General features: G+C 43.5%; 1 protein-coding gene across 2 annotated transcripts in view; it reads right to left on the bottom strand.

Annotated features, from left to right (window-relative positions):
* The window catches only part of IFT172 (intraflagellar transport 172), a 33858-nt gene extending 11502 nt beyond the window's left edge, over positions 1-22356 (bottom strand). For both annotated transcript variants that reach the window (XM_087717359.1, XM_087717360.1), the window contains exons 1-35: positions 22268-22356; positions 21890-22033; positions 19913-20025; positions 19551-19590; positions 19114-19179; positions 18823-18902; positions 18163-18250; positions 16770-16984; positions 16561-16684; positions 16328-16423; positions 15061-15222; positions 13858-13911; positions 13553-13656; positions 13366-13451; positions 13158-13270; positions 12856-13023; positions 12531-12667; positions 12143-12250; positions 11008-11092; positions 10439-10531; positions 10266-10343; positions 9932-10180; positions 8323-8401; positions 7154-7274; positions 6559-6703; positions 6394-6483; positions 4933-5030; positions 4545-4680; positions 4359-4475; positions 3363-3505; positions 2939-3032; positions 2792-2856; positions 2525-2705; positions 750-859; positions 336-465 (exon numbers count right to left, since the gene is read on the bottom strand). In XM_087717359.1, the coding sequence (XP_087573485.1) occupies positions 336-465; positions 750-859; positions 2525-2705; positions 2792-2856; positions 2939-3032; positions 3363-3505; positions 4359-4475; positions 4545-4680; positions 4933-5030; positions 6394-6483; positions 6559-6703; positions 7154-7274; positions 8323-8401; positions 9932-10180; positions 10266-10343; positions 10439-10531; positions 11008-11092; positions 12143-12250; positions 12531-12667; positions 12856-13023; positions 13158-13270; positions 13366-13451; positions 13553-13656; positions 13858-13911; positions 15061-15222; positions 16328-16423; positions 16561-16684; positions 16770-16984; positions 18163-18250; positions 18823-18902; positions 19114-19179; positions 19551-19590; positions 19913-20025; positions 21890-22033; positions 22268-22306 (3951 nt within the window). In that variant the 5' untranslated portion in view covers positions 22307-22356. The remainder of the gene's footprint in view (positions 1-335; positions 466-749; positions 860-2524; positions 2706-2791; positions 2857-2938; positions 3033-3362; positions 3506-4358; positions 4476-4544; positions 4681-4932; positions 5031-6393; positions 6484-6558; positions 6704-7153; positions 7275-8322; positions 8402-9931; positions 10181-10265; positions 10344-10438; positions 10532-11007; positions 11093-12142; positions 12251-12530; positions 12668-12855; positions 13024-13157; positions 13271-13365; positions 13452-13552; positions 13657-13857; positions 13912-15060; positions 15223-16327; positions 16424-16560; positions 16685-16769; positions 16985-18162; positions 18251-18822; positions 18903-19113; positions 19180-19550; positions 19591-19912; positions 20026-21889; positions 22034-22267) is intronic.
* Positions 22357-22631: the final 275 nt, after the last annotated feature.

The raw sequence follows: 22631 nt of genomic DNA, 5'->3' as shown, positions 1-22631 counted from the left end.
TCAACGACAATCAAAGGTCAAATCTAGTTCAAATGTAAAAAGGAAGCAGAGGCGCAATTGATTTAACAGTAACAGAGTTGGAAGGGATCTTGGAGGTCATCTAGTCCAACCCCCTGCTCATGCAGGAGACCTATACAAGGGATTTGAACCACCAACTGCCAATCTTTCTGATCGACAAGCTCAGTGTCTCAGTTGCCAAAAGAATTCCCCCACAGAAACGTCTTTCAATTTCCAACTTTTTCTCCATTTCTCTCCTTCAAGTACATTGTGTGCATCCAACTGAACTAAAATTCTATAAACAGAGAAGGCAAGGTGGACCTCGAGCAATTTCCTACCTTCATGGAACATTTTTCCATCAGTGCACTGTTGCTGGGGTCCCGCACCTTGAGATAGCAGTCCACAGCTCTGGCATATTCGCCTGCTTGCTCCCACTCACGTGCCTGCTCCAGGAGGCCCTCGATGCCCCTACCAATCAACAGAATATTAGTTGATGCCACAAAGGGACCAGGAGATTCCCTACAACTTGATGTGGAAACTCCAATCTACCCCATCCCATAAAATTAGGATAGTCCCAGAGATAGCTTGAAGAGGAGATCCTGGTCCTTTGAAGCAATTAGTTGTAGAAACCTCAATAAAAGAAGGCTAAGTGATTAGGTCTTTGAAAAATCAGGCCTTAATCTTAGGGCTGAGTGACTTGCCTAAGTGACTTTTGCAAGCCAATTTTCCCATACCTCTCATGACCTATATACCTGGGTCCTTTTTTAGCCACTTCCCGTTCATACTCTTCCTGTAGAGCTTCCAGATCTCCAGGTAGAAATTCTTTACAGATTCGGAGAGCATCCGTCCACATAGCAGCTTCCTTGGGAAAAGAATCATGAAAAGTATCCTTACTTGGCAAAGGAGAAAGGGAAAAACCCCTCTACTTATCTTTTTTCCCCCGTAAAAAAAAGAACAATTGTAATAATTATAATTGTCATAACTTCCAGCCTTAGGAACTATAGATAGTCCTTGACAGGATTATTTGTTCAGCAACTGTTTAAAGTGACAATGGTGTTAGGAATATAATCTAACGGTTGGGTTGGCAATATATAAATCATGTAACAATGCTATACCTGTTTCTTTAAATCATACTGTAAAATGTGATTGGTTGTTTCCTCAATCCGGCCATAAGAGAGAGCCAGAATGACTGTTAGCTCTCTCTGTTTGTTAGATACTGGGCTGATCTGATGTTTTTGGAACCTGGAAGTGCCGTGAGCTATTGTAAGTTTTGCAACTGCTAGCAAACTTTGAATACCGAACTGATTATATGATACTGGACTATGTTATTTGGATTATCCCTTAACTGAAAGACATTGATGACTGACTGTCTTTTGCGTGTATGACTTGGACTGTTTGATGGACTCTGATACCTCTATTTCCATGAAAGTAAAAGCCTATTTAAACTGCAGTGTCTCTCTATGCTGGTTTGTGTGTTCTCCAACAACACTCTCACAATGCTTCTCTGAACGTACTCGCTCTCCCAACAGGGAGCTTACCTAACAAATGGTACTGAATGAATAGCAGTTGTGACAGGTTATGGCATCCTTGGTAGATCATGGTCACAATCTGGTGCTTGGCAATCAGTTTGCATTTACAACCAATTACAATGCCCTGTGATCACCATTAACAATCTTCCCTATCAGTTTCCCCAGAAAGTCAATAGGAAGCCAGCAGGAAGGTTGCAGGTCACTGGTCACTGGTCAGTCTCTCCCAGCCCCTCTGCGCTCATGCAAGGCCAGCCATTTGCACCCCCTCATGGACTGGTGCTGTACATCATGCTTCCTTCTTGATCTGTATTGCACCCCCATGTACCCTTCCTAACTCACGTGCTCACACACACCCTTGCAAACCTTCCCCAACTCTTGTAGGCCCTTTCCCATGCATCCTCTCACTTCCCCCACCCAGCAGCAGCTACTTACCTGCCTGCTGGCCTAGCCCTTTTAACTTCCTGCTGGCTTTCCCATTACATTGGTTGTGGGAAGGCAGCAGAAATTTGCCTTGCCAGATCACTGAAGGATATATCAGACCATATTTAATTTGCAAGGGGTCATACTTAATTTGCAATCAATCATTCAAAATAATTGTTTGTTTTACTAAGCCAATGTCCCATGTTGTTGGCCACCAGCATCTTTGGCACTGCTAGGGAGAACAGGAGGAGGAGAAGCTAGCATGCTTCTCTGAAATTCAATTTCATCTACAGCTCCCATCACCAAAGAAATGCTATCATGTTTCGATCACAATTTGGTTGCAGAGAATGTCAAATGGAACTTCTTTGGAAATCCCTTTAATAAGCTTTAATAAGATGGTATTTGGTCTAAATAGAATGGCTTCCTCACGGCCATAGAATTAACAACTGGATAACAAATCAGGGTTTAAAAGCCATCTACGGTAAATTTCACGCAGGACCAGAGTTTACTAAACATCTCCCAACCCAACCAAAACATTTTGTCAAATAGACCAGTCCTGGCGTTTTTTTTCTATTTACCTTGTAGTGTTTCACAGCAAGGTCAAGTCGCTGAGCCCGCAGCAACAAAGCTTCTGCTTTCTGGAACTCTTTTTGCTTGAAGGCAGCATCAGCTTGACCAACTAGCACAATGACTACACTCTCTGGGTCATGGACTTCAGCTACTCGCTGGGCAGCAGTCCAGTTCTGGGCATGAGCATACCTAAGTGAGTGGGGAGCACATGAAACCACTGGAATAGGACAGAGGCAGAAATCAAGAGTATTATAGGAGAGTGGAGGTACACTCACATTAGAACTGCTTCTTTAGGCTTCCCGGCCTTCACAAACTCCACCTCTGCCTCTTCAAACTTGCCCTGCATTTAACAAGAGTGACATATTCACTACCGCATTACTCCAGGAAAGAGAGCAACCATTAAGAAACACAAGGGATTCTACCTCATCTTCCAGGAAAGAGCCATATTTGAAGTGGATCTCAGGTAGTTTCTGCTTCAGGGAGAGTCTAGCCAACTCAAAGGCAAAATCAAAAATGCTATGGAAGAAGAAAAGGAGGTGGAAGGAGGAATTATGTCTCCCATCCCAAACCACTTCAATTTCAGCAGTGAAAACTATTGGGCAACTATCACATGAGGTTAAAACCAACCTGATTACAAAAGAAGCACAGCAAGAAAACCCCACTCAAGCCACACAAGAAAGGGCACCCGTAGTTCTTGCAGAACCCCATGCCTTGTGGAAACCTATGGGCAGGTTCTACCCCTTGAGAATCTCTGGTATGAGACAAGGCATTGGCGGATCTTGCCTCCTTTGCAATGGGAGACCTTACTTGGATACACCAGTAAGTCTTTCTCTCCTTGCTGCTCACTTGTTGTCAGCTGCATGGTCAATGGCCATTTCCAGAAGTCCAAATTTGTTGAGGAGTTTCATGGCAGCCTCTCCACCAAGACTCTTTGCCCACAAGAAGGCCACATGCTTGTGAGAATTTGCTCCACCGTGAGCTTTTGCTACCTGTCTCAGATCAAAACAGAAGTGAAAAGGCAATTGAACCTAAAGCAGCTTACTGTGGCTGCTCATCAAACGTGACTTTTCCAAGACTAATGAGTACCATATTTTTTGGAGTATAAGATGCACCGGAGTATAAGACCCATCATGGTTTTGAAGAGGCAAATTTTTTTTAAAAAGGTTTTGCACTTTGCAGACCTCCCAAAAATGGCCCATTTTTCCCGAAAACAGGCCCGTTTTTTTTTTCTTCAAAAAAAGGGCATGAATAGCCTTTAGGAGGCTTATAGAGTGCTCCTGGAGGGTGCCCCCCCAAAACGAGCAAAAAATGGCCCGTTTTTCACAAAAATGGGCCCATTTTTTGTCAAAAAAAAGGGCATGCATAGCCTTTAGGAGGCTTATAGAGTGCTCCTGGGGGCTGGGGGAGGGGCACAATTGAGCAAAAATGGCACGTTTTTTGCTCATTTCTTCCCTCCCCAGCCCCCAGGAGCACTCTGCAAGACTCCTAAAGGCTATGCACGGCCATTTTGGTGAAGGGGTGGGGTTTCGGGAGGCAAAAAATGCTGTATTCAGTGTATAAGACGCACCCAGATTTTCAGCCTCTTTTTTTGAGGGAAAAAGGTCCGTCTTATACTCCGAAAAATACGGTATGTCCTTCCTTCAGTCTTTTCTTTGTGGATGCATACCTCTGGCACCCCCTAATGCTCTACTCTTTAAGGCTATGTAGTAAGCACACAGGTAGGAAGTATGCTAGTGATGTGATTCTGGACCACATACTTAGCTCCTAAGCTCAGCCTGGAACAGCTTGGAGAGCTCATGCCCCAGCTGTTGCACCAAAAGGAATTATATATGCTGCTCTTACCCTGTAGGCCTCATCCCACATATTGTTCACACGATACATGTTAACAGCTGCCTTCCAATCCTTGGCTTCAAGGTAGTGATATTCCGCCTCCTGCAGATGCCCATCAGCTTCCAGTTCCTGAAAAATAAGTCAGAAGGTCACCACCAAACCTGCTTTTCTCCTGTTACTTCTCCTCAAATGCTTTACCTTGCCCAAGTGCAAATGGGTATCGCTCAGCAGATCCTTATGGTATTTGGCCAGCAGGCGAATCATCTCATCATACATCTTGCAATTCTTGTACATCGTAATGGCCAAGTCTGGTTCATCCACAGTTATGTAGAGCCTGGAAAAAGCATAAACTTGGCACTGAAAATGTTGCATCCCCAAATAAGGATCCCACCTAGAACTACCGTGCTGATACATATAACTTAGCAAAAAAAAAATTAGTCTGTGGGATTCATTGACATGTCCCCAAGAGTTCTACTTAATAGTTTGTTTACACCAGTTGGAAGGTTCTCTTCACTTTCTTCCCCCAGCCTCTCTTACAAATTCCATTCTTCTGGTTTAAAAGATACAGAACTCAAACACTTCTCACCTCTCAGCTTCCTTGTATTTTCCCTGTCGCTCCAGCTCCTGAGCTTGTGTAATGTACAACACTGACACATCCTCTGGCTTCATGCATTTTGATGCCAGCTGCAAGGAGAAGTGGGAGCAAGGCCTGGGCATGAAAGGATAAACTCCCCTTCTCCAAATACCCACAAGAGATGTACAATACCCCATTTTGAACCCTTCTGGATAACCAAAGCAAATTGCTTCACACCCTCCCATTGCAAGCTTTATTGAAATGCACTTTCTGGAACTGGGAACACATGGCCATTCGATGCCTCATTCCCCTCTGCTCTGGGCTGACCAGAATACACCTACAGTAGATTATTGCATCCGATTCTAGGTGCATTTTAGGAAGGACGTTGACAAGCTGAAATGCATTTAGTGAGAATGTGTCCAGATAAGGTGCCTGAAAGGAAAAACGTATGAATATAGGTAGTCCCCAACTTACGTCCACAATTGAGGCCCAAATGTATGTTGCTAAGTGAGAAATTTATTAAGTGAGTTTTACCCTGTTTTACAACTTTTCTCAACGCGTGTTAAGTGAATCATTGCAGTTCTTAAATTAGTAACACGTTTGTTAATTGAATCTGGTTTCCCCATTGACTTTGCTTGTCAGAAGGCCACAAGAGGGGATCACATGATTCTGGGACACAGCAATGTGTCATAAGTGCGAGTTGGTTGCCAAGCATCTGAATGTTGATCATGTGACCATGGGGATGCTACAGCCATTAAAAGTATGAAAAAACAGTCACAACTCACTTTTTTCAGGGCTGTTGTAATTTAGTGACCAGTGAACGGTCACTGAATGAACTGTAATAAGTTGTGGACTACCTGCAACGCCTGGAGGCCTTAATTTTTGTTTAGCTAGGAGAAGAGAAGACTGAGGGAGGACATAATAGTTCACAGCTGTTCCAGAGGGAAAGGGAAGAGACAATAGGTTTAAAATGCAATGAAGAATATTGCAACTTGACATCAGTAAGAAAATCCTTTAATGACCAATCGGGAGTCATGATGGCCTTGAAAAAGGTGCATTACAGATCATGAAGCACTTCTGGCCGTTGTAAAACGTAAAAGGTTGCCACATGACCATTATTTCCAGGCTCTTGGCAACTGGCTCATATTTATGACCGGCTGCAACATCATGTGGTCCTATGACCACAATTTGTTGCCAATTTATGGTTTTAAAAAAAGGCCATTTGGGAGAATGGATTAGGCTTAGGACTGTGTGATTCGCTTAACAATCACCCTACAAACAGTTGTAAAAGTGGATTCAGTCATATGAGTGCCTCAACGTATGACCATGGTAAGCAAGGCCTACCTGTAATTGTCCCTATGGTAAACTTCTTGAAGGTTTTTTTGACGGGAGAAACAATTGGTTGAGAAGTGTTTACTATGCTCTTCTGGCATTCACTGAACACAAAAGGGCATTTTCCTGGAATGTTCTTACCTTATGTGCCTTTTCCCAATGTCCAGCTTGGGTGTACATATCAATAGCATCCTTGATGTGGTCTCCTTTAACATACAGCTCCTCTGCTATCTAAAGGGACAAACAGCTTGTTACTTTTTCGATCGTGTCAATGGATGAGAGTGTGTGCAGGAAGAAAATTGTTACCTCATACTCTTGCAAGGCTGCATAGTGTTGGGCAATTTTGGGGTAATAGTTGGCTGCTGTTTTCCTATCCTGCATGTCAAGAATGTATATAGCTTTCTTCCACTGCCGAGCCCCAATGGCTGCTTCTATGGCCTTGATAGCACACCTGGAAAATATCACATTCCTTAAAGCAGGGGTGTCAAACACGATTTAATCAGGGTTGTTTGATCTGGAGGGGGCATGGCCAGCTTGACAGCACTTGTGTCAGGGGCGCCTGTGGTTGCTTGGATACTCTGCCAGCAAAAAGAGGCTCCCAATCTCAGTTTTCGGCTGGGATGACCTCCTGCAACCCTCTGCCAGTTAAAGCCATTGCAGGAGGGCGTCCCAGCTGAAAACGGAGCTTGGTCGTCCATTGTCGCTGGCAGAGGCATCGCGGGCCAGTCCTTCGTTGTTTACACGGCAGCCCCGCGGGGTGGATCCAGCTCATAGGCCTTAGGGCAAACTGCAACAGGACCCACCCTGATCCCGAGTGCCAGTCCAACATACAACTTTCAGGATACCAGTAACTACAAGAAAGGTAGCCCCAAAGAGTCTAGTCCGTATGGCCACCACAGACCTGGCCTCAATGTAGTGGTTGATAGCTGCGTCTAGTTGCTTCTGTTGTACAAGGTGGTCTCCCCAGCCCTCCTCCAGCTTTACCACTTCTGCTGGAAAAACTGAACGAGAAAGTTCTACAGCTGCAGGGAAAGGAAGAACAAAGAGCATGTAAGAGGAACTAAAAGGACCAGATCTGGGGCAAGCAAGTCTCTTAAGAAGCATGCAGAATCTAAATCTGCCAATCCAAGGATGGAAGGGAGAAACAATGCCCTTTTTAAAATATCTCTCCCCCATGACCCGACAAAAGCGCGCATGACAAAAGCGCGCCGACAAAACCACGTCGCTAAAACCGCGACATCATCAACGTGCCGACAACAGCACGGCGACAACAGCGTGGAGACAGAAGGGCGCTTTACAACATCGCGTCGACAGAAAGCCAATTTAACAAGGTAAGGGTTAGGTTTAGGGTTAGGTTTAGGGTTAGGTTTGGAGTTAGATTTAGTGTTATGTTTAGGGTTAGGGTTAGGTTTAGGTTTACAGCGCGCTTCTGTCGCCATGCTGTTGTCGGCACGATTCAGCGCTCATTCCTCGGAGCGCTTTAGAACACACGATTTTGTCACCGTGGTTTAGTCGGGCGCAGTTTTGACGTTCGCCTTTTTGTCGGTGAACCCTCTCCCCTTGGTCCTTTTTACTTTTTGAGATTTTTTTTTTTGTGCCATAAACAAGATTTGCTATGTAAGTAGTCCTCACTTAGTAATTGCCTCGTTAATGATCCTTCACAGTTACAATGGTGCTAAAACAACCTAGTGACCTCCCATTTACGACCTTCACGTCGCCTCTCTGCTCTTATTTTCACTTGCTTATTTATCTCCTACCAAAATATCCTCAAGGAGGAAAGAAGCCCAGTTTGGCTGAGGGACGTAGCAAGAAGCCAAGGAAAGCTGAAGTGAAATCACAAGCATGCTCGCCAAAATCATCACATGATTTTAACTTAGTGACTGCTTCAATAACCTGAGTTGCTGGTTCCAATTGTGGTTGCTAAACAAGGATTCCCTGTAAATGACTTTGTTTTGCCTTCTAATATTAACATTTTTCAATAAAAACTCCATACAAAAATTAAATGAAAACATCTGAGAACTTACAGTCAAGGTGCAACCTGAGAGGAGCCTCCCTCCCTCCCTCTCTTACCTTTCAGAAAGGAGTTGCCCTTGCGATAGCACTCCAGAGCTCTTTGTGGGTTACGGATTTTTTCAAAGAGCTCCCCGGCCTGAAAAAGGGGAGAAATGCATCGGTTGAAAGTTTACCAGAGGAAAACCTGCCCAACAATACCCAATTTTCAAAGGCAGAACCACTGCAGGGAAGTATTCTGTAAGCAAAGTGAGGTCTATCAAACTCCCTCCTGATGTCAGACGACCCAACCGACTCCCTACATCATCGTATTTTTCTCATGGAACGATGACATCTCACTGCTCCAAGGCCTCACCACAAAAGTCCTTAGATTGAAAATCACTGCAGCAGAACCGGAGACTTTGAAGTGCCTTGAAAATTGAACAACTACATGGACTCATACTAATAGCCCATTTATAATTTTAAAAAAGGATGTTTTGGGAGAAAGAGTAACCAAATTTAGAGAGTAATTGCAAGATTTAATGAATTAAAATATAGGGTATAACTTCTACTAGACTGACCTGTAGAAGAACTTTCCTTTCTCTTAGTAAAGGTTCTTTTTTTCATCTTGAGGCAAAACTCAAGACACTCAAGACAAAAAGACACTAATATGGGTAATCCTTAGAAACATATTGAAATTAATGAGCTGAACACAAAAGCAACCGATAGCCTAGGCCGGGGTTCCCCAACCCCAAGGCTGCGGCCCACTACCAGGTTATGGCCAATTTCGAACCGGGCCATGCGAGTGGCGGGCTTACCCATATGTGTGCAGCTTAACTTGCATGAGTGGCAGGGTGGCATGCACTCATGCATACACGCACACACACACACTTCTAAGTTGAGCTGCATGCGAACTGAGGTGTGCGCATTTGAGCACGGGCCAGTCTGCCACTTGCACGGGCCAGTTCCACTCCTCCCACCCACCCACCCAGGCCATTCAGGTTTGGGACTACTGGCTTAGGCCTTCCTCCTATTCCATCATCACCTTCATTGTCACATAGATCCCTTTTCTTTCAATCTCTAAAAGCAATGAACTTGTTTATTGCAAGCCACAAAGGGATTGCCACAAAGAAGAGGGAGTCAAACTATTCTCCAAGGCACCTGAGGGCAGAACAAGAAGCAATGGGTGGAAACTAATCAAGGAGAGAAGCAACTTAGAGCTGGGGAGAAATTTCCTGACAGTTAGAACAATTAATCAGTGGAACAGAAGTTGCCTCCAGAAGTTGTGAATGCCCCAACACTGGAAGTCTTTAAGAAGATGTTGGATAGCCATTTGTCTGGAACAGTATAGGGTTTCCTGCAGGGGGTTGGACTAGAAGACCTCCAAGGTCCCTTCCAACTCTGCTATCGTATTATTGTATAAGCCCTATCTCCTTCCCAACTCTGGCAATCTAGCCACTCCTACCACTCTTTATGCTCACTGCTGTGTAGGTTATCACCTATGGCCTAAATAACACTGGGAAGATCTGCCAAAATGCTATCAACTACAGCCCTGAAGAAAATGAAAGGAAGGTAACAAGCATACCCACCACTGCCACTGGGTGATGCACGTCTCCTTCAAAAGAGGAATGTAGTGTAATTAAAGAGGCTGTATATCTATTGAATACAGTAAATGTAATCGATGCCTCACCTGCTCAAAAAGCTCTCCTCGAACGAGGGCTGTAGCAATACGATTGATGAGGTCGGTATTAGCCAGCAGCTCCTCTCGGTCCATGGTCAGCTGTGCTGCTTTAGCCGGTAGTCCAGCCTTCAGATAGAGGCCAATGGCTGCTTGCAAGTCCCCTTGGATCTCCTGCACCTCAGCAGCCCTCTCCTCCTGCTGTGTCTGCAGCAGCCACTCATAATAGCTTTGACGCAATTTCTCTAGTGCAGGATGGTTCTAAGAGAGAGAGAGAGAGAGAGAGAGGACAACAGAGGAGATACCACACTATCCAGGAAACTCGAGGCTTCAGTGCTTCACTTACTTTGGCCTCCGCCACTGAGATGCATTCATCCCACATGTGAAGCTCTTGATACATCTCCATGGCTTCCTCCACAGCATTCTAAAAAAGGGGGAAATTACAATAATGGGTTAGGGTACAGAAAGGCGTAGGGGACTGAAGTGTTCAAAATAAGCAATCCCTGCTCCCAGACTTACTTGCTCCAGAAAGATCATCTCTGCCAGTTTGTAGTTTTTTTCTAACATAGCCAGGCGGACTCGGACTTGATAATAGTCTGTGCCATCCCCTCCCTGAAGCCAGCAATTAAACAGAGGAGGAAATATCATTCTCAAACTGTTGGGAAAAATAGATCCCCCCCCCTCCATCCAACTCCATCCATGTAAGTTAAGCAACTACCAAGTGCAAGGAGAACCCAAATGAGACAAGTGCCCTATTGGATTAGTAGGCTCCTCTTTCCCTTTGAAGCAAGAGTTCCTAGACATTTTTGCCATCACATCTCCCTTTAAAGTAATCTTAATGTATATACCTCACCCCAAAACCCAAACACCAAAATGAACAATATAAACAATACAACGGATCTTTGGGAAAGGTGGATTTATGGTAGCAATGTAACTAAAAGGTTCTTCGGCCCACCCAGAACTCTACCTGTACCTCCCCAATTTAGGAATCCCAGATTGAAGGAAAAGGGAATTGCAGGAATATGGATAGGGAAACCTAGGAGATAGGAGAATTAAAAGAGCAAAAGCAAGCTCTGCATTTCACTCACGTATTCCTTGGCCACTTGGTCAGCAATCTCATTTGTTTCATGGAGAAATCGAGCCTTGGATACTTGTCCAAGAGCAGCAAAACACCTAGAAGAAAATATTATTAGGGTTTATTTTATTTTATTTTGGCAATTTTATTTGTTTCCAGATAAGGACACCCAACTCAAGACAGGGTGATTCTGGGTGGTGCACAACAAAAATACATAATAATACAAACAGCAAACAATCAATGTATAAATTCAAAGGGATGCAGGTTTTTGTGGTCTGAAGTGGATAGGAAGCAGAATAAAGTGTCTTCCAGCTCATAACTGAGCTAAAGGAAATTCGTAAAAATATAACTATTAAAAAGGTAAGTAAACAAGACTGTTAACAGCAGAAATGACAATCCAATCAAGGTATTTCATGAAAGATGGCAGACTGAATCAAAAAGAATTCCTTGGTTAAGTGGATTGCTCTTCGAGTGACCCTGTGGGAGAATTAAGTTAATCTATGGCAGGGGTGTCAAACTCAAGGCCTGCGGGCTGGATCAGGCCCACGGGGTGCTTAGCTCTGGTCCATGGGTCTGCCCTGGAAACAGCGAAGGACCAGACTATGGTGCCCCTGCCAGAGAAATTGGACTCCTATCCCGAGCTCCATTTTCGCTGGCAGAGGGTTGTAGGAGGCCGTCCCAGCTGGAAAAGAAGATTGGGAGCCCGTTTTCACTGGCAAAGCACTCGTGCCGCCACAGGTGCCCCCGACACGAGTGCTGTCAAGCTGGCCACACACACAGACCGCCTCCTGGATGTCAAACACAACCCTGATGCGGCCCTCAATGAAATAAGAGTTTGACATCCCTGATCTATGGTATCAAAAAAACAGGAGTCTGTCGTCATCTTTTCCAACTAAGTTATTTTATAACCTGCATCCATATAACCAATTTGTCTTTCACCATCACCTCCTCTGCTTCACCCCAATTTCAATCCTACATCAGCCTAGCCACTATGCATGTCAGGAGCTGAAAGGGAATGCAGCTGACGAAAGCTTGTGCCTTTTTAGAAAATGTGTTTATCTAAAACCAGACTCCTGATTCTCTGGCTAACAGTGCCAGTTCAGCTCTATCAGATACTTTTAGGGAGCTTGCCGGACCAAATCACTCACCTTTCAGCAATATGCAGCTGTTTGGCCTCCAATGCTAGTCGACTTAGTGTCTTCCACATGGCCTCTGTCTCAGCAGACATCTCCAATGTTTCTAAGAAAGCTACAGCTCTAAAAGCAGAAAGCAAAGGGGCTCAATACCAGTCACCCATGACAATGGGACACTAAATGATTAAGAATAAGAAATCAGATTTTCTTCAAACTCTTTGTAGACTCCATCAAGGCTTCACATGCAAGGGCAGGTTCCTCCCTTCAAGAATAAGGGTGGACCGACATTGCTTGCTTATGGATCCCCACCAAAGCTTTTCTGGGGATGTTGCTTGGTGGCTGCTTCCAGATGCTCACCTGGTTGGAAATTTAAGCCTCTCTGGAATCCATTTCAGCCTCTCACCTGTGGTAGTCACCATCATCAATTGCTGTGCCAAACTCAATGAGCCCCTCATCCAGAGTGTAGGACACGGTATTTACACCTTCAGTCACAATCACCTCTGTCTTTCCATTGCTCCTCTCCAAGTCCACAATATCACCCTGCAGGAGCCAATTTTTTTAAACTTAGTTCTTTCCCCATACTATACAATCTGCCAGGCTAGCTCTTCCCTTCCCTAGCTGAGAGATTGTGACCCTCTGCAGCCTCACAAACTCCAGCTAATCTTTTCCAACTAAGCACTTAAGCCAGTCTGTTGGCCTGATGCCAGCAGGTGGAGAGCAAATATTACCTTCATGGGGAACATGGTCACTCGTTCTGGTGTATCAATATTATACCATACACAGAGACTGTTTCGATTCTGGGCTACCACCACGTCACTCCCTGGAACCCACTGCACATAGGAACAGTAGCTAAGGATGGTGGTCTTTACAGCATTGTCAATGTCATAGAGATGCAGCTGGGAATTATAACAGGTGAGGTGGGTGGGAGAAAAGAAACACAGCATCAACAGAGGCATGTTTTTCATGCTATCTTCCTTGTTCCTTCCACTTAGGGTATATAATTCCCTCCCCTTCTATCTCCTCCTGTTACCTTCATCTTTTTATCCCGGAAAAGCAATTTATGACCAGTTTCATTCAGCTCCAGCCAGTCAATCTTGCTGTCATGGCTGATCGTGCCAATATTATAGCTGGCCACAAGGTCCACTATAGTCAGGAAAAAAAAGTACAAGGCTGAGAATTAAAGTTGAGATCAACCTCCAGCAGTCAAAGCTTGGGTAGAAAATAGGAACGTCATTCACCTGCTGCAATGGTCTTAATGTCAACTAAATAAGCTAGGCGTTTGTTCTCCTCAGTGCCTCGTTGCCTCCTCTCATTGAGTCGGACACTAAAAGAAAGTACAAAAATAGGAACATGTATGTGCATGTTGGGAGGGCAGGTGCTTTTACTCTTCAAGTTCTAACATCAGAAAAAGGTCTCATTATTCACCTGATGAGATGGGGGTTCATAAACTCGGTGCGCACAGAACCCAAAATCTCATTACTCCCGTATTCCACTACAGTCAACTCTCCTGCGTTGAAGATCATGCAGACCTAGAGTGAGATGGGAAACATGACCACCTGAATGGCAAGGAAAAGGGGCATAGGGCCTTCATACGTTATGGTTTCTCATACTTCTTCCCCTTCCAATATTATAGAAGTGCCAACCAGAAGAGTAGAGCATGCTCTTGCAGACAAAAAGTGAAGCAACAGAAATACTGGCAAGATTCAAATGGGTAGCATATACAGACTTACATTTTCATTGTCAAAGAAAAACTTCTCATTCCCACCAGATCCCTGCCAGGCCACCTGAGAAGAAGAGACAGTGTGCATGAAATCAGACAATCTTACCTTGCTCACGCCATTCACACCTGTCTGATACAATTTGACAAGATTGTTCTTCACATAATATGCTTCCACTAGCACAGGGGTGTCAAACTCAAGGCCCGCAAGGTTTAATCTGCCTGCAAGGTCATCCTGGAAATAGCAAAGGACCGGCCCACAGTACTGCTAGCAGTCAAAACAGAGCACAGGGGCCCATGCTCAGCCCCCCGCGCCCCATTTTTGGCTTGGATGGCCTCCTGCTGTCCTGTCTACACACATACGCGCACACACACCTGCAGAGGAGAACTACAGTGCTGATCCGGCCCTCGAAGAAATCCAGTTTGACACCCATTTCTCAGCATGCATGCTGCTCACATCATTTATAACTTTCTACAAAGTGATTAAGTTCTGTCAGCCAAGCCCCAGTCCGCAGACTCTCACCCATAAATAACCAGCCTGTTCAAGCAGTGTCAGGACTGGCTTTATATTTCAACTGCCGGTAATTTAAGGTGCCATGACTGAAAAGAGACAGACGTATTCAAAAAGGTTAAGCTGACTTTTATAAACTATTGTCTCTCTCTGGGAAATCACAGGAAAATGGTGAAGTCCCAGGCACTGAGGATTGACATTTGGAAAAAGAGAGAACGGGGTGGGGAAAAAGAGATTCACATCCATTTCTTTAAAGGTTATCCAGCAAAAATGAATGAACAACCATCCTTCCGGGGAAAAAAGCTGCAGAAAAGCCAATCCAAGCCAAAGTGATAAGCAGCAGAGGCCTCAGGGGAATTGAAAGCCTGAGGACAGCCAAAGGCACTCAGGGAGAGCTTTGATCTCTTGCCATTAATCATGGTTGTAGATACAGAAACAAGCCTGGCTGGAGGAATCCAAAAAGACATCTGAATCAGGGATGTCTGCAGAGTGTGGTCAAAAAAGTCAAAATGGCAGCCACAATGGTATGATCAAGGCCTTGCCTGTTTGGAATTTTTTTTTAATGCGTGAAGCCTAAATCTATGGCTTGAACAAATAAATCACTGTATCTAACTGAATGCAATGGGCAGCAACTAATTCAGAAACAGACCTTATGCAGTCTCCCAAAATCTATTGGCCCACCATCTTACATGTAAAACACGTTACCTCACTGAGTTTGGTGGAACTCAGGTCACCCAGAAGCAGCGTATCTGAGGTGTGGGCAACAAGGTAGCGTTCCTTTCCCAGGATTTTCACCTCATCAATTTCATAGCCATAGTGGGATTTCAAAACTACTCGCATACCAGTGGACAAATTCTTCACGATGACCTGGCATATATAGATCAAAAGATATCATAGCAAAGCAGCATTCTCTTTCCCCCAACCTATATACATGTATATGGGTGATCTGTAGAATTATGTGTAGAGCAAAAAGATGAGGACAGCTCATTAGAGACTAGCTGGTCCTAAGAAAGCCAAGTTGGTTTCCCGGAGGGTAAGACAGCCTAGCATTATTAGCTAAATTGTTGCAATCATCAAATTCTGTCATTTTGTATTCACTCACTATTACATTGAACTTTAAGAAGACTATACAGATCAATAGCACAGCCTCATACCATGCTAATATTTCTGCCTCTGCCTTCCAATAATACATTTTCAAGTTTTATCTCCACAAATCACTAGTTTGCCAGAGATACTTTAAAGGCAACGTATTTTCCTGATCAAAGGTAGGAATCAGAATATATTAAGTGATATGCCAGTGTCATAAGGCAGGTGAAATCAAAGATTTTTAGACTTTAGGGGGAAAAGTACTGGGTATGGATGGAAATGGATATGTCCTGTTATGTGCTTTTAGTAGCACTATGTATATCATTATGTTGACTCAGCCTTCCATCCTTCTGAGGTCAGTAAAATGAGATTGTTGGGGGCAATACGCTGACATTGTAAACCAGCCAGAGTGTGCTGTAAAGTCTAAGTGCTATTGTCATTACTACAACATAAATGTGTGTTGCACATATTAGGCATAAAAGAGCTGTGGTGGAGCAGTGGTTAGAATGCAGAATTGCAAGCTAATTCTGCCAACTGTCAGCAGTTCGATTCTCACCAGCTCAATGTTTACTCAGCCTTCCATCCTTCTGAGGTCAGTAAAATGAGGACTCAGATTGTTGGGGGCAATATGCTGGCTCTATAAACCGCTTAGAGAGAACTGTAAAGCACTCTGAAGCGATATATAAAACAGGTACACATACAACATTCACATATACATTGTTATAACATTGTATGCATTAATTCACTAAGGCAATAGCATCAATTTTGTGACTAACAAACTATCACTGTCCATACCACTTGGAAAACAATTTTTTAGTTCCAGTTCTGCTGGTATTTGATGCCAGCAAGAGCAAAGGTTCTTGTATTCTAAACTTCACACTCATACCTGGCTTGGCCCCACATACGTCATTTCAAATTTGTTCTTGTAAATGCTCCTGCGAAGGCAGCAGTCAAACTGTTCCACTCCACCACACAGGGTACCCTGTGCAAACAAAAGTTTCCTTCAGGTATCCTTTGTGTACCAGCCCTCCAACCCAGAACATGAGATCACAACACAAGGCCATCCAGGAATTGTATCCATTGGCATGATACATGTATCCACGGAGAGGGGAAACACACCGCACAGAGTCGTGAGCCATCTCGTTTCCAGGCCAAGGCTGTGATGGTATATAGATGAGAAATCTCCTTGGGCTTGGCCTCCTCCCATGCACTGCGACGAGGACTCCAGTTCAACACTCTCAGCCTGGGAGATCAAAGATGGAATGAGTAGCCAGGAGAGGTTTGCCCTACTTCAATCTGTTCCCTTGTTCCATCCTCGAGCATCACACCTGTCAAAACTGCCAATTACTACTGACTGGCCCCCTGGACTGGCGGCCGCGACAGTGAACTCCTTCTCTGAAGCATCTCGACTGTAGTCAAAGGTTTGGATCACATGCCCTTCTTTCCCATAGGCTACGATCTTTTTGTCACAGCCACAAGCCACAATGCTGTTGGATGCCCATGCCAAGGCATAAGGGGGACAGGGGTGCATCACCAATTTGCCCTGTTGAAAATCCAGAAGCAAAAATGAGAGAGGTGAAAGAGGCAGGTGGCAACAGACAGCAAATACTGTACAGTGCTCTCAATAAAGGTTGTGCAAATACTTAACACAAGCTAACATAAAATATCATGCTGCTGAGAAGACCCATGACATTTTCTTCTATCCATTAACTGGATACGCAATGGCATTTTAGATATCCTTTCCTAGACATTATACTGAAAAACTATTTTAATCAGACTAATTTCTCTTAAGACCAATTCTACAACCAGGTTCGCCTAAAAAGGCAGTCTTGTTTTCTCTGTTAAATTCCAGGTATAAGCTTATTAATCTGCACAGGAAATGCAATAGGTTTTTTTTTCCCCCGCTGTGGGGAGCTTCAGCAGCCTAATTTAGCTTGGGCTCCAAGTGCACATTTGTTCTAAAACAAACACAGCCAATATAACAAACTAGATAGATGCAATAAGGAATAACCTTATTAGGATAGGATAACCTTTCCATTTTTTAAGGAGAACTTCCTGCTCATAACATAAAATACCAGGGGGAAATCTTTCCTTCATTTCCTGTCTCGTACAAATATCCTTTTCTGTGTATAGTAGTACACACAAATTGCTTTCCTATTCTACCCAGTACTGCAGGGAAAAGGCCAAAGTAGAGGAGATGGGGTGGGGGTATACAATGATATTTTAAATTACTTTCTTCTTCACATGCCAGGGGAAGAAGAGTAGGGAGAGTGCATCATCTTGAAAGAAAGGCAGAAAATCAGGAAATGAGATGACGTTGGTAGAAAGAATGAAGACTGTATGAACTGTACAACTCCATTGCCTTTGAAGTATATGAAAGTTTGGAACAGTATACAAAATCTTTCACAAAATAGAAAAGAAAATGTACAGTGTGTGTGTGTATGCACACAAATATCTCTCTATATAAGAAGACTATCACAGCAACCTTCGTGTCTCTAACTAAGAGGTGCTCCATTCACCTCATTCTAAACTACCTCTCCAGTTTAGTGGAAATTCTTGTTAGGGAAGTATCCATCTTTTCCAGAAGAATGAAATAAGGCTAAAATAAAGCTGCCACTCCAGGAGTAACACTATATCTTGAAGGAATAATTGCTTTCCATTTTACACTCACCTCTTTACAGGCTTAGTTGGGTTAGAGGAGGAGGACAAACTTTTTCGTACCTGTGATTCCCCAGAGCCTTCATCATCAAAGAAGTAACGCACAATGGTTCCATCTGCATGTCCAGAGAGGATACCCTTCCCCGAGACACTGCAGAGGGGATATATAAGGAGTGATCAATATGGTATTGCAGGGAATCATTTCTTTAAGCCACTCCACTTTTTGTGGAGAAAAGATTCTCCACAATCATTTGTAATTCTGTTTACAATGATGTAACAACAGTGCTTGTAAGCACTGGTTACAATGATGTAACAACAGTGCTTGTAAACACTGGTTACAATGATGTAACAACAGTGTTACAATGATGTGCTAAGTATCATGTAGCTAATCTACTCCTAAACTGCAGCCTAAAAACAGGTACTTACAATAAACTAGTACTCTATGCTAGCAGCCCCTAACCTTTTGGGTACCAGGGACCAGTTCTGTGGAGAGGTTTTTCTGCAGACCGGAAGGAGGCATGGTTTTGTGTGCTGCCTGCATCCCGCCAATGGGCCTTCACTTGCATGCATGGCCTGGTTTTTGGCATGCCGCAGCCCAGTGACAGGCCAGGGCCTGGGGATTGGGGACCTGTGCTCTACGCTCCTGGCCAGAGCTGGCCAGGAGAGGAATCAGAGCTAGCAACTTCTAAGCAGTCAAGGCACCTCTCCCATCCCCTCACTTACTTGGAGGCCAATGACACCACATAGGAATCTGTTCCATAAATGGTAGAGGATTTGTTGGTCTTGGTGTTAGCTAAACGAATCTTCAGAAAAGAAAAAAAATCAGGTCATCACAACAATCAGGGAGCAAGAAGAGAACCAGAATAGACACCCCTCAATATCTGTATTGCTTAGGGAGACTTTGGGGACAGCCAATGACATCTAAGATGAATCAATCTGCAGCAGCATCTAGATGTGGGTGTATTTTTCCCCAGTTCATTTCCCCAAAAGACTCTATGACTCAGCTTCTCTCACCTTGCCTTCAACAAGTCCAAACACAATGGTATTCTCCTCTGGCCATAGCAAACACGTCACAGCGCTCTAATAAAGAACAAAGTAAACAGGATAATCAGGAGCAGAAGAAAAAAAGCTATTCTGCATGAAGACAAAGAAATCTGTCAACTGAATGGTCTGTTTCTGAAATTGGAGTGGCAATGCTGACTCCTCCCATGGCTGAACTTCCTCTTAGCAACTGTGAAAAATGATAGTACTATTAGGCAGAGCTATTCTGATTGTCTTCCCTTCCTGTTTATTCCATTCACAAATCTTGGTCAGCGTAGCGAATCCAATATCCAGCTCTTTCCCTCCCTCCCAAACTTCAGTTCAGGCACCTGTCTCGTATTAATCAAAAAGAAAAGTAGACCTGACAGTAGGCAAGGATGTATAAGGTCTCTCATTACAAGGACACTTACCGTCTGAATAAACTTGTTGCAGATCACTTTTTTGTCACCCCTGGACAGGAATAAACAGAGACAACATTACTGTCAAGGACCAACAAATATTACAAAGCTCCCCTAAGAGATCCAGATGGATGAAGTAATATAGGAATAGTGCCAGTAAAGCAGGGGACAGGCACCCAGAGTATCCCCATAGTCTCCTGGTTAATGTGACGGTCCTTGCAATTTAGAACTCCAAGAAGCAGGAAATGAATCCTCTTCATCCATATCCACAGTAACACCAGATGTGCAACTGAAGGGCTATCAATTCAACACAATCTATTGTTATTTAAAAGAATGAATTTCCATTTTCATTATATCCTCCCAAAGGCACTTACCATTCTTCCCCAATTTTGTATACAAAGATTATGTTGTCCGACTGTCCAACAGCAATCTTAGTAGAATCTGGGGAAAATGCCATTCCTTTTACCACATAGCTCTTCCTGCCATACTGGAAAAAGAAGAAAGGTAAAGGCTGTAACATAATGTGCCTGATGCTTATTCAAAATCATAATCCAAAAAAATTGTATATCAAGAGGTATCATCATGACTGAAAAAGTCACTCACATCAGTGCACCAAGAAAAACTATTAGAAGAAAAGGTTATTTCATTGAGGGAGCAGGAAGCGTTTTGCAAACAAAGCAGGCAAAAAGGAACCCAGATTTACAAAACAGAAATACAAACAATAAGAGATGAAAGAAATTTCTGGGGCATTCAAAAATAATATCAATAATATACATAGGAGACAAGATCAACAAAAAAAGCTATGAGATTATACAATTTACTACAGGCTGAGAATATATCCAGAATATGTCAACCATGTATCAATATGTTGATGCCAATGTGTCACTATTAATGTGTGGCTTTATGCCATATATTATGGACATACATGAAAGCTGGAATATGTGAAATCCAGCAAATTAGGCCAAAAATGTGAAATAGTTTATTCAGGACAAAAGTTGTGGGGTTATATATAACAAAAAAGGCTATTTTCTAGAACCAATGAGACAACACTCTAGAAAATTACCAGGTCTGTGATAGATGCCAAAATGAAACTGGCCCAATTTAATTGACTGGTCAAATCATTAAAAAATATAAAAATGTGTGGAAACTGTAGTGCTTTGGAGTCATCATCCAGAAAGAGGTATAATACATGGGCATCTGCAATTTTTCCGCGACTGTGATTTTGACAAACATATATAAATATGTAAATGAGTGATGTTTTTAGTTAAAAAACATCAACTGTAGAAACTGGAAATTGACATTTGTTTGAGTTATGGCTGGGTCTCCGACTAAAACAGTGATTCTCAACCTTCCCAATGCCGTGACCCTTTAATACAGTTCCACATAAAATTGGTGTCTCGGTTCCTAAGACCATCGAAAATATGTGTTTTCTGATGGTCTTAGGCGACCCCTGTGAAAGGGTCATTCGACCCCCAAAGGGGTCCCGACCCACAGGTTGAGAACCACTGGACTAAAAGGAACAAGTAGTATTTCCGTCCTTCAGGGGGACCTTAGTTGTGGTTTAGTATGGTTTCTGCTTCATTGCAACATTGTGAAACTGATTTTTAATTATTTCCTGAAATGATTTCTTCTCGTTTTACTGTACTTTTAAAGCCTTGGGAGATAATTGAGCTTCTGTACAAGAACTCACAATACATAAATGATGCTGGTATATTGAATTATGCTACTTGCTGCCAGTTACAAAATTTGTCTCTTTCCTTCATGTTTGCATTCATCATTTCTAATAAGTATTTTGTATAAGAATAATCTGACGACTATCTTGTAAAACATTACTCAAGCAATTCCAATGTAAATGCATTTTTGAAAACTTCTGAAGATCGGTTTAGGAGAAATCTTCATAGAATAGAGTGCATTTTTCCTCTCTCAACGCATAGCTCTACAACAATGAAGTACTAAATAATTAACACTGATTCATCCAGAGGGATGAATAGACTCATTGGAGAAGAGCCTAATACTGGGAAAGATTGAGGCCAAAAGAAGGGGATGACAGAGAATGAGGTGGCTGGAGGGAGTCACTGAAGCAGTAGATGCCAGCTTAAATGGACTCCAGAGGATGGCAGAGGACAGGATGGCCTGGAAAAACGTTGTTCATGGGGTCGCAATGGGTGGGACACGACTTCATGACTAACAACATCCAGAAGGGCAGCATGTAATGAGAGGGAATGAATCTTCCCCTTTGTTGAGTCTAATATACCAAATGAACAACCTATGACTCCCTTTTTCAAACCTTAACTTTGGACAAACTCTGAAATACGATTTCATACAGCTCGGCCACTCAAATAACAGTTTACCTTAGCATCTGCAGGCTTGGTGGAAAACTTGTCCCTACGCTCGCCCTGTTCATCATATAAGAGAACCACGCGATCCACAGTGCAAACAGCAAATTTGGCATTATTTGGGGCCCAGGCCATGCAGGTAACTTTAGCTGCCCCATCCTGGAAGAAAGAAATGCAAGAAAAGTTACAGGTAGGACATGCAGGCAGACTTCCACCAAGCCAGAGGAGAACTTCTTCAGGTCTAATGACCCGTTTTGCCAGCCCAATTTTTCCCCGGGGAAGGGAAAATATGCTACGGTTCAGTCTATGGGCGAGGGACTGGAGGTGTGGTATTTCTCCCCAGGTTTCGAACTTCTCCTTCCCCAAACTGGTTTTTCCTTCGGCTCAAGTAACCTGCGGAGTAAGCAGAGTCCGAACGTGTCGCAGCTGCATCGCCACCGCCGGAGATTGCCGCGTCTCCTCTTGTTACCCCGAGTAACGTCCCCTTCTGATGACGTCACGGGCTCCGCGTGAAACGTAAAGGAGAGCCACGCGGACCATAGAGATACGCCAAAATAGACACTTATTTGTGGGAGCAGTCTTCAAATCTGCACTGAGGAAGCCGTGGGGCGGGGGGAGAAACTGATAATAGAAACCATTGGAAACTTAGTTTGCACAACTCCATCTCGCCTTTTAGGACTTCGCGGAAAACTTATAATTGCTATATACTGAGCTAGATATTCTGAGCTAGATATACTGAGCTACATATAATTGCTAT

Source organism: Thamnophis sirtalis, unplaced genomic scaffold (assembly GCF_051295495.1).
Source record: "Thamnophis sirtalis isolate CommonGarterSnake01/CBP01778 unplaced genomic scaffold, rThaSir2_p1.2 scaffold_6, whole genome shotgun sequence".
Taxonomy (NCBI): domain Eukaryota; kingdom Metazoa; phylum Chordata; class Lepidosauria; order Squamata; family Natricidae; genus Thamnophis; species Thamnophis sirtalis.
The sequence above is the reverse complement of the archived record's forward strand: the minus strand, read 5'-3'. Positions and strand labels throughout refer to the sequence as shown.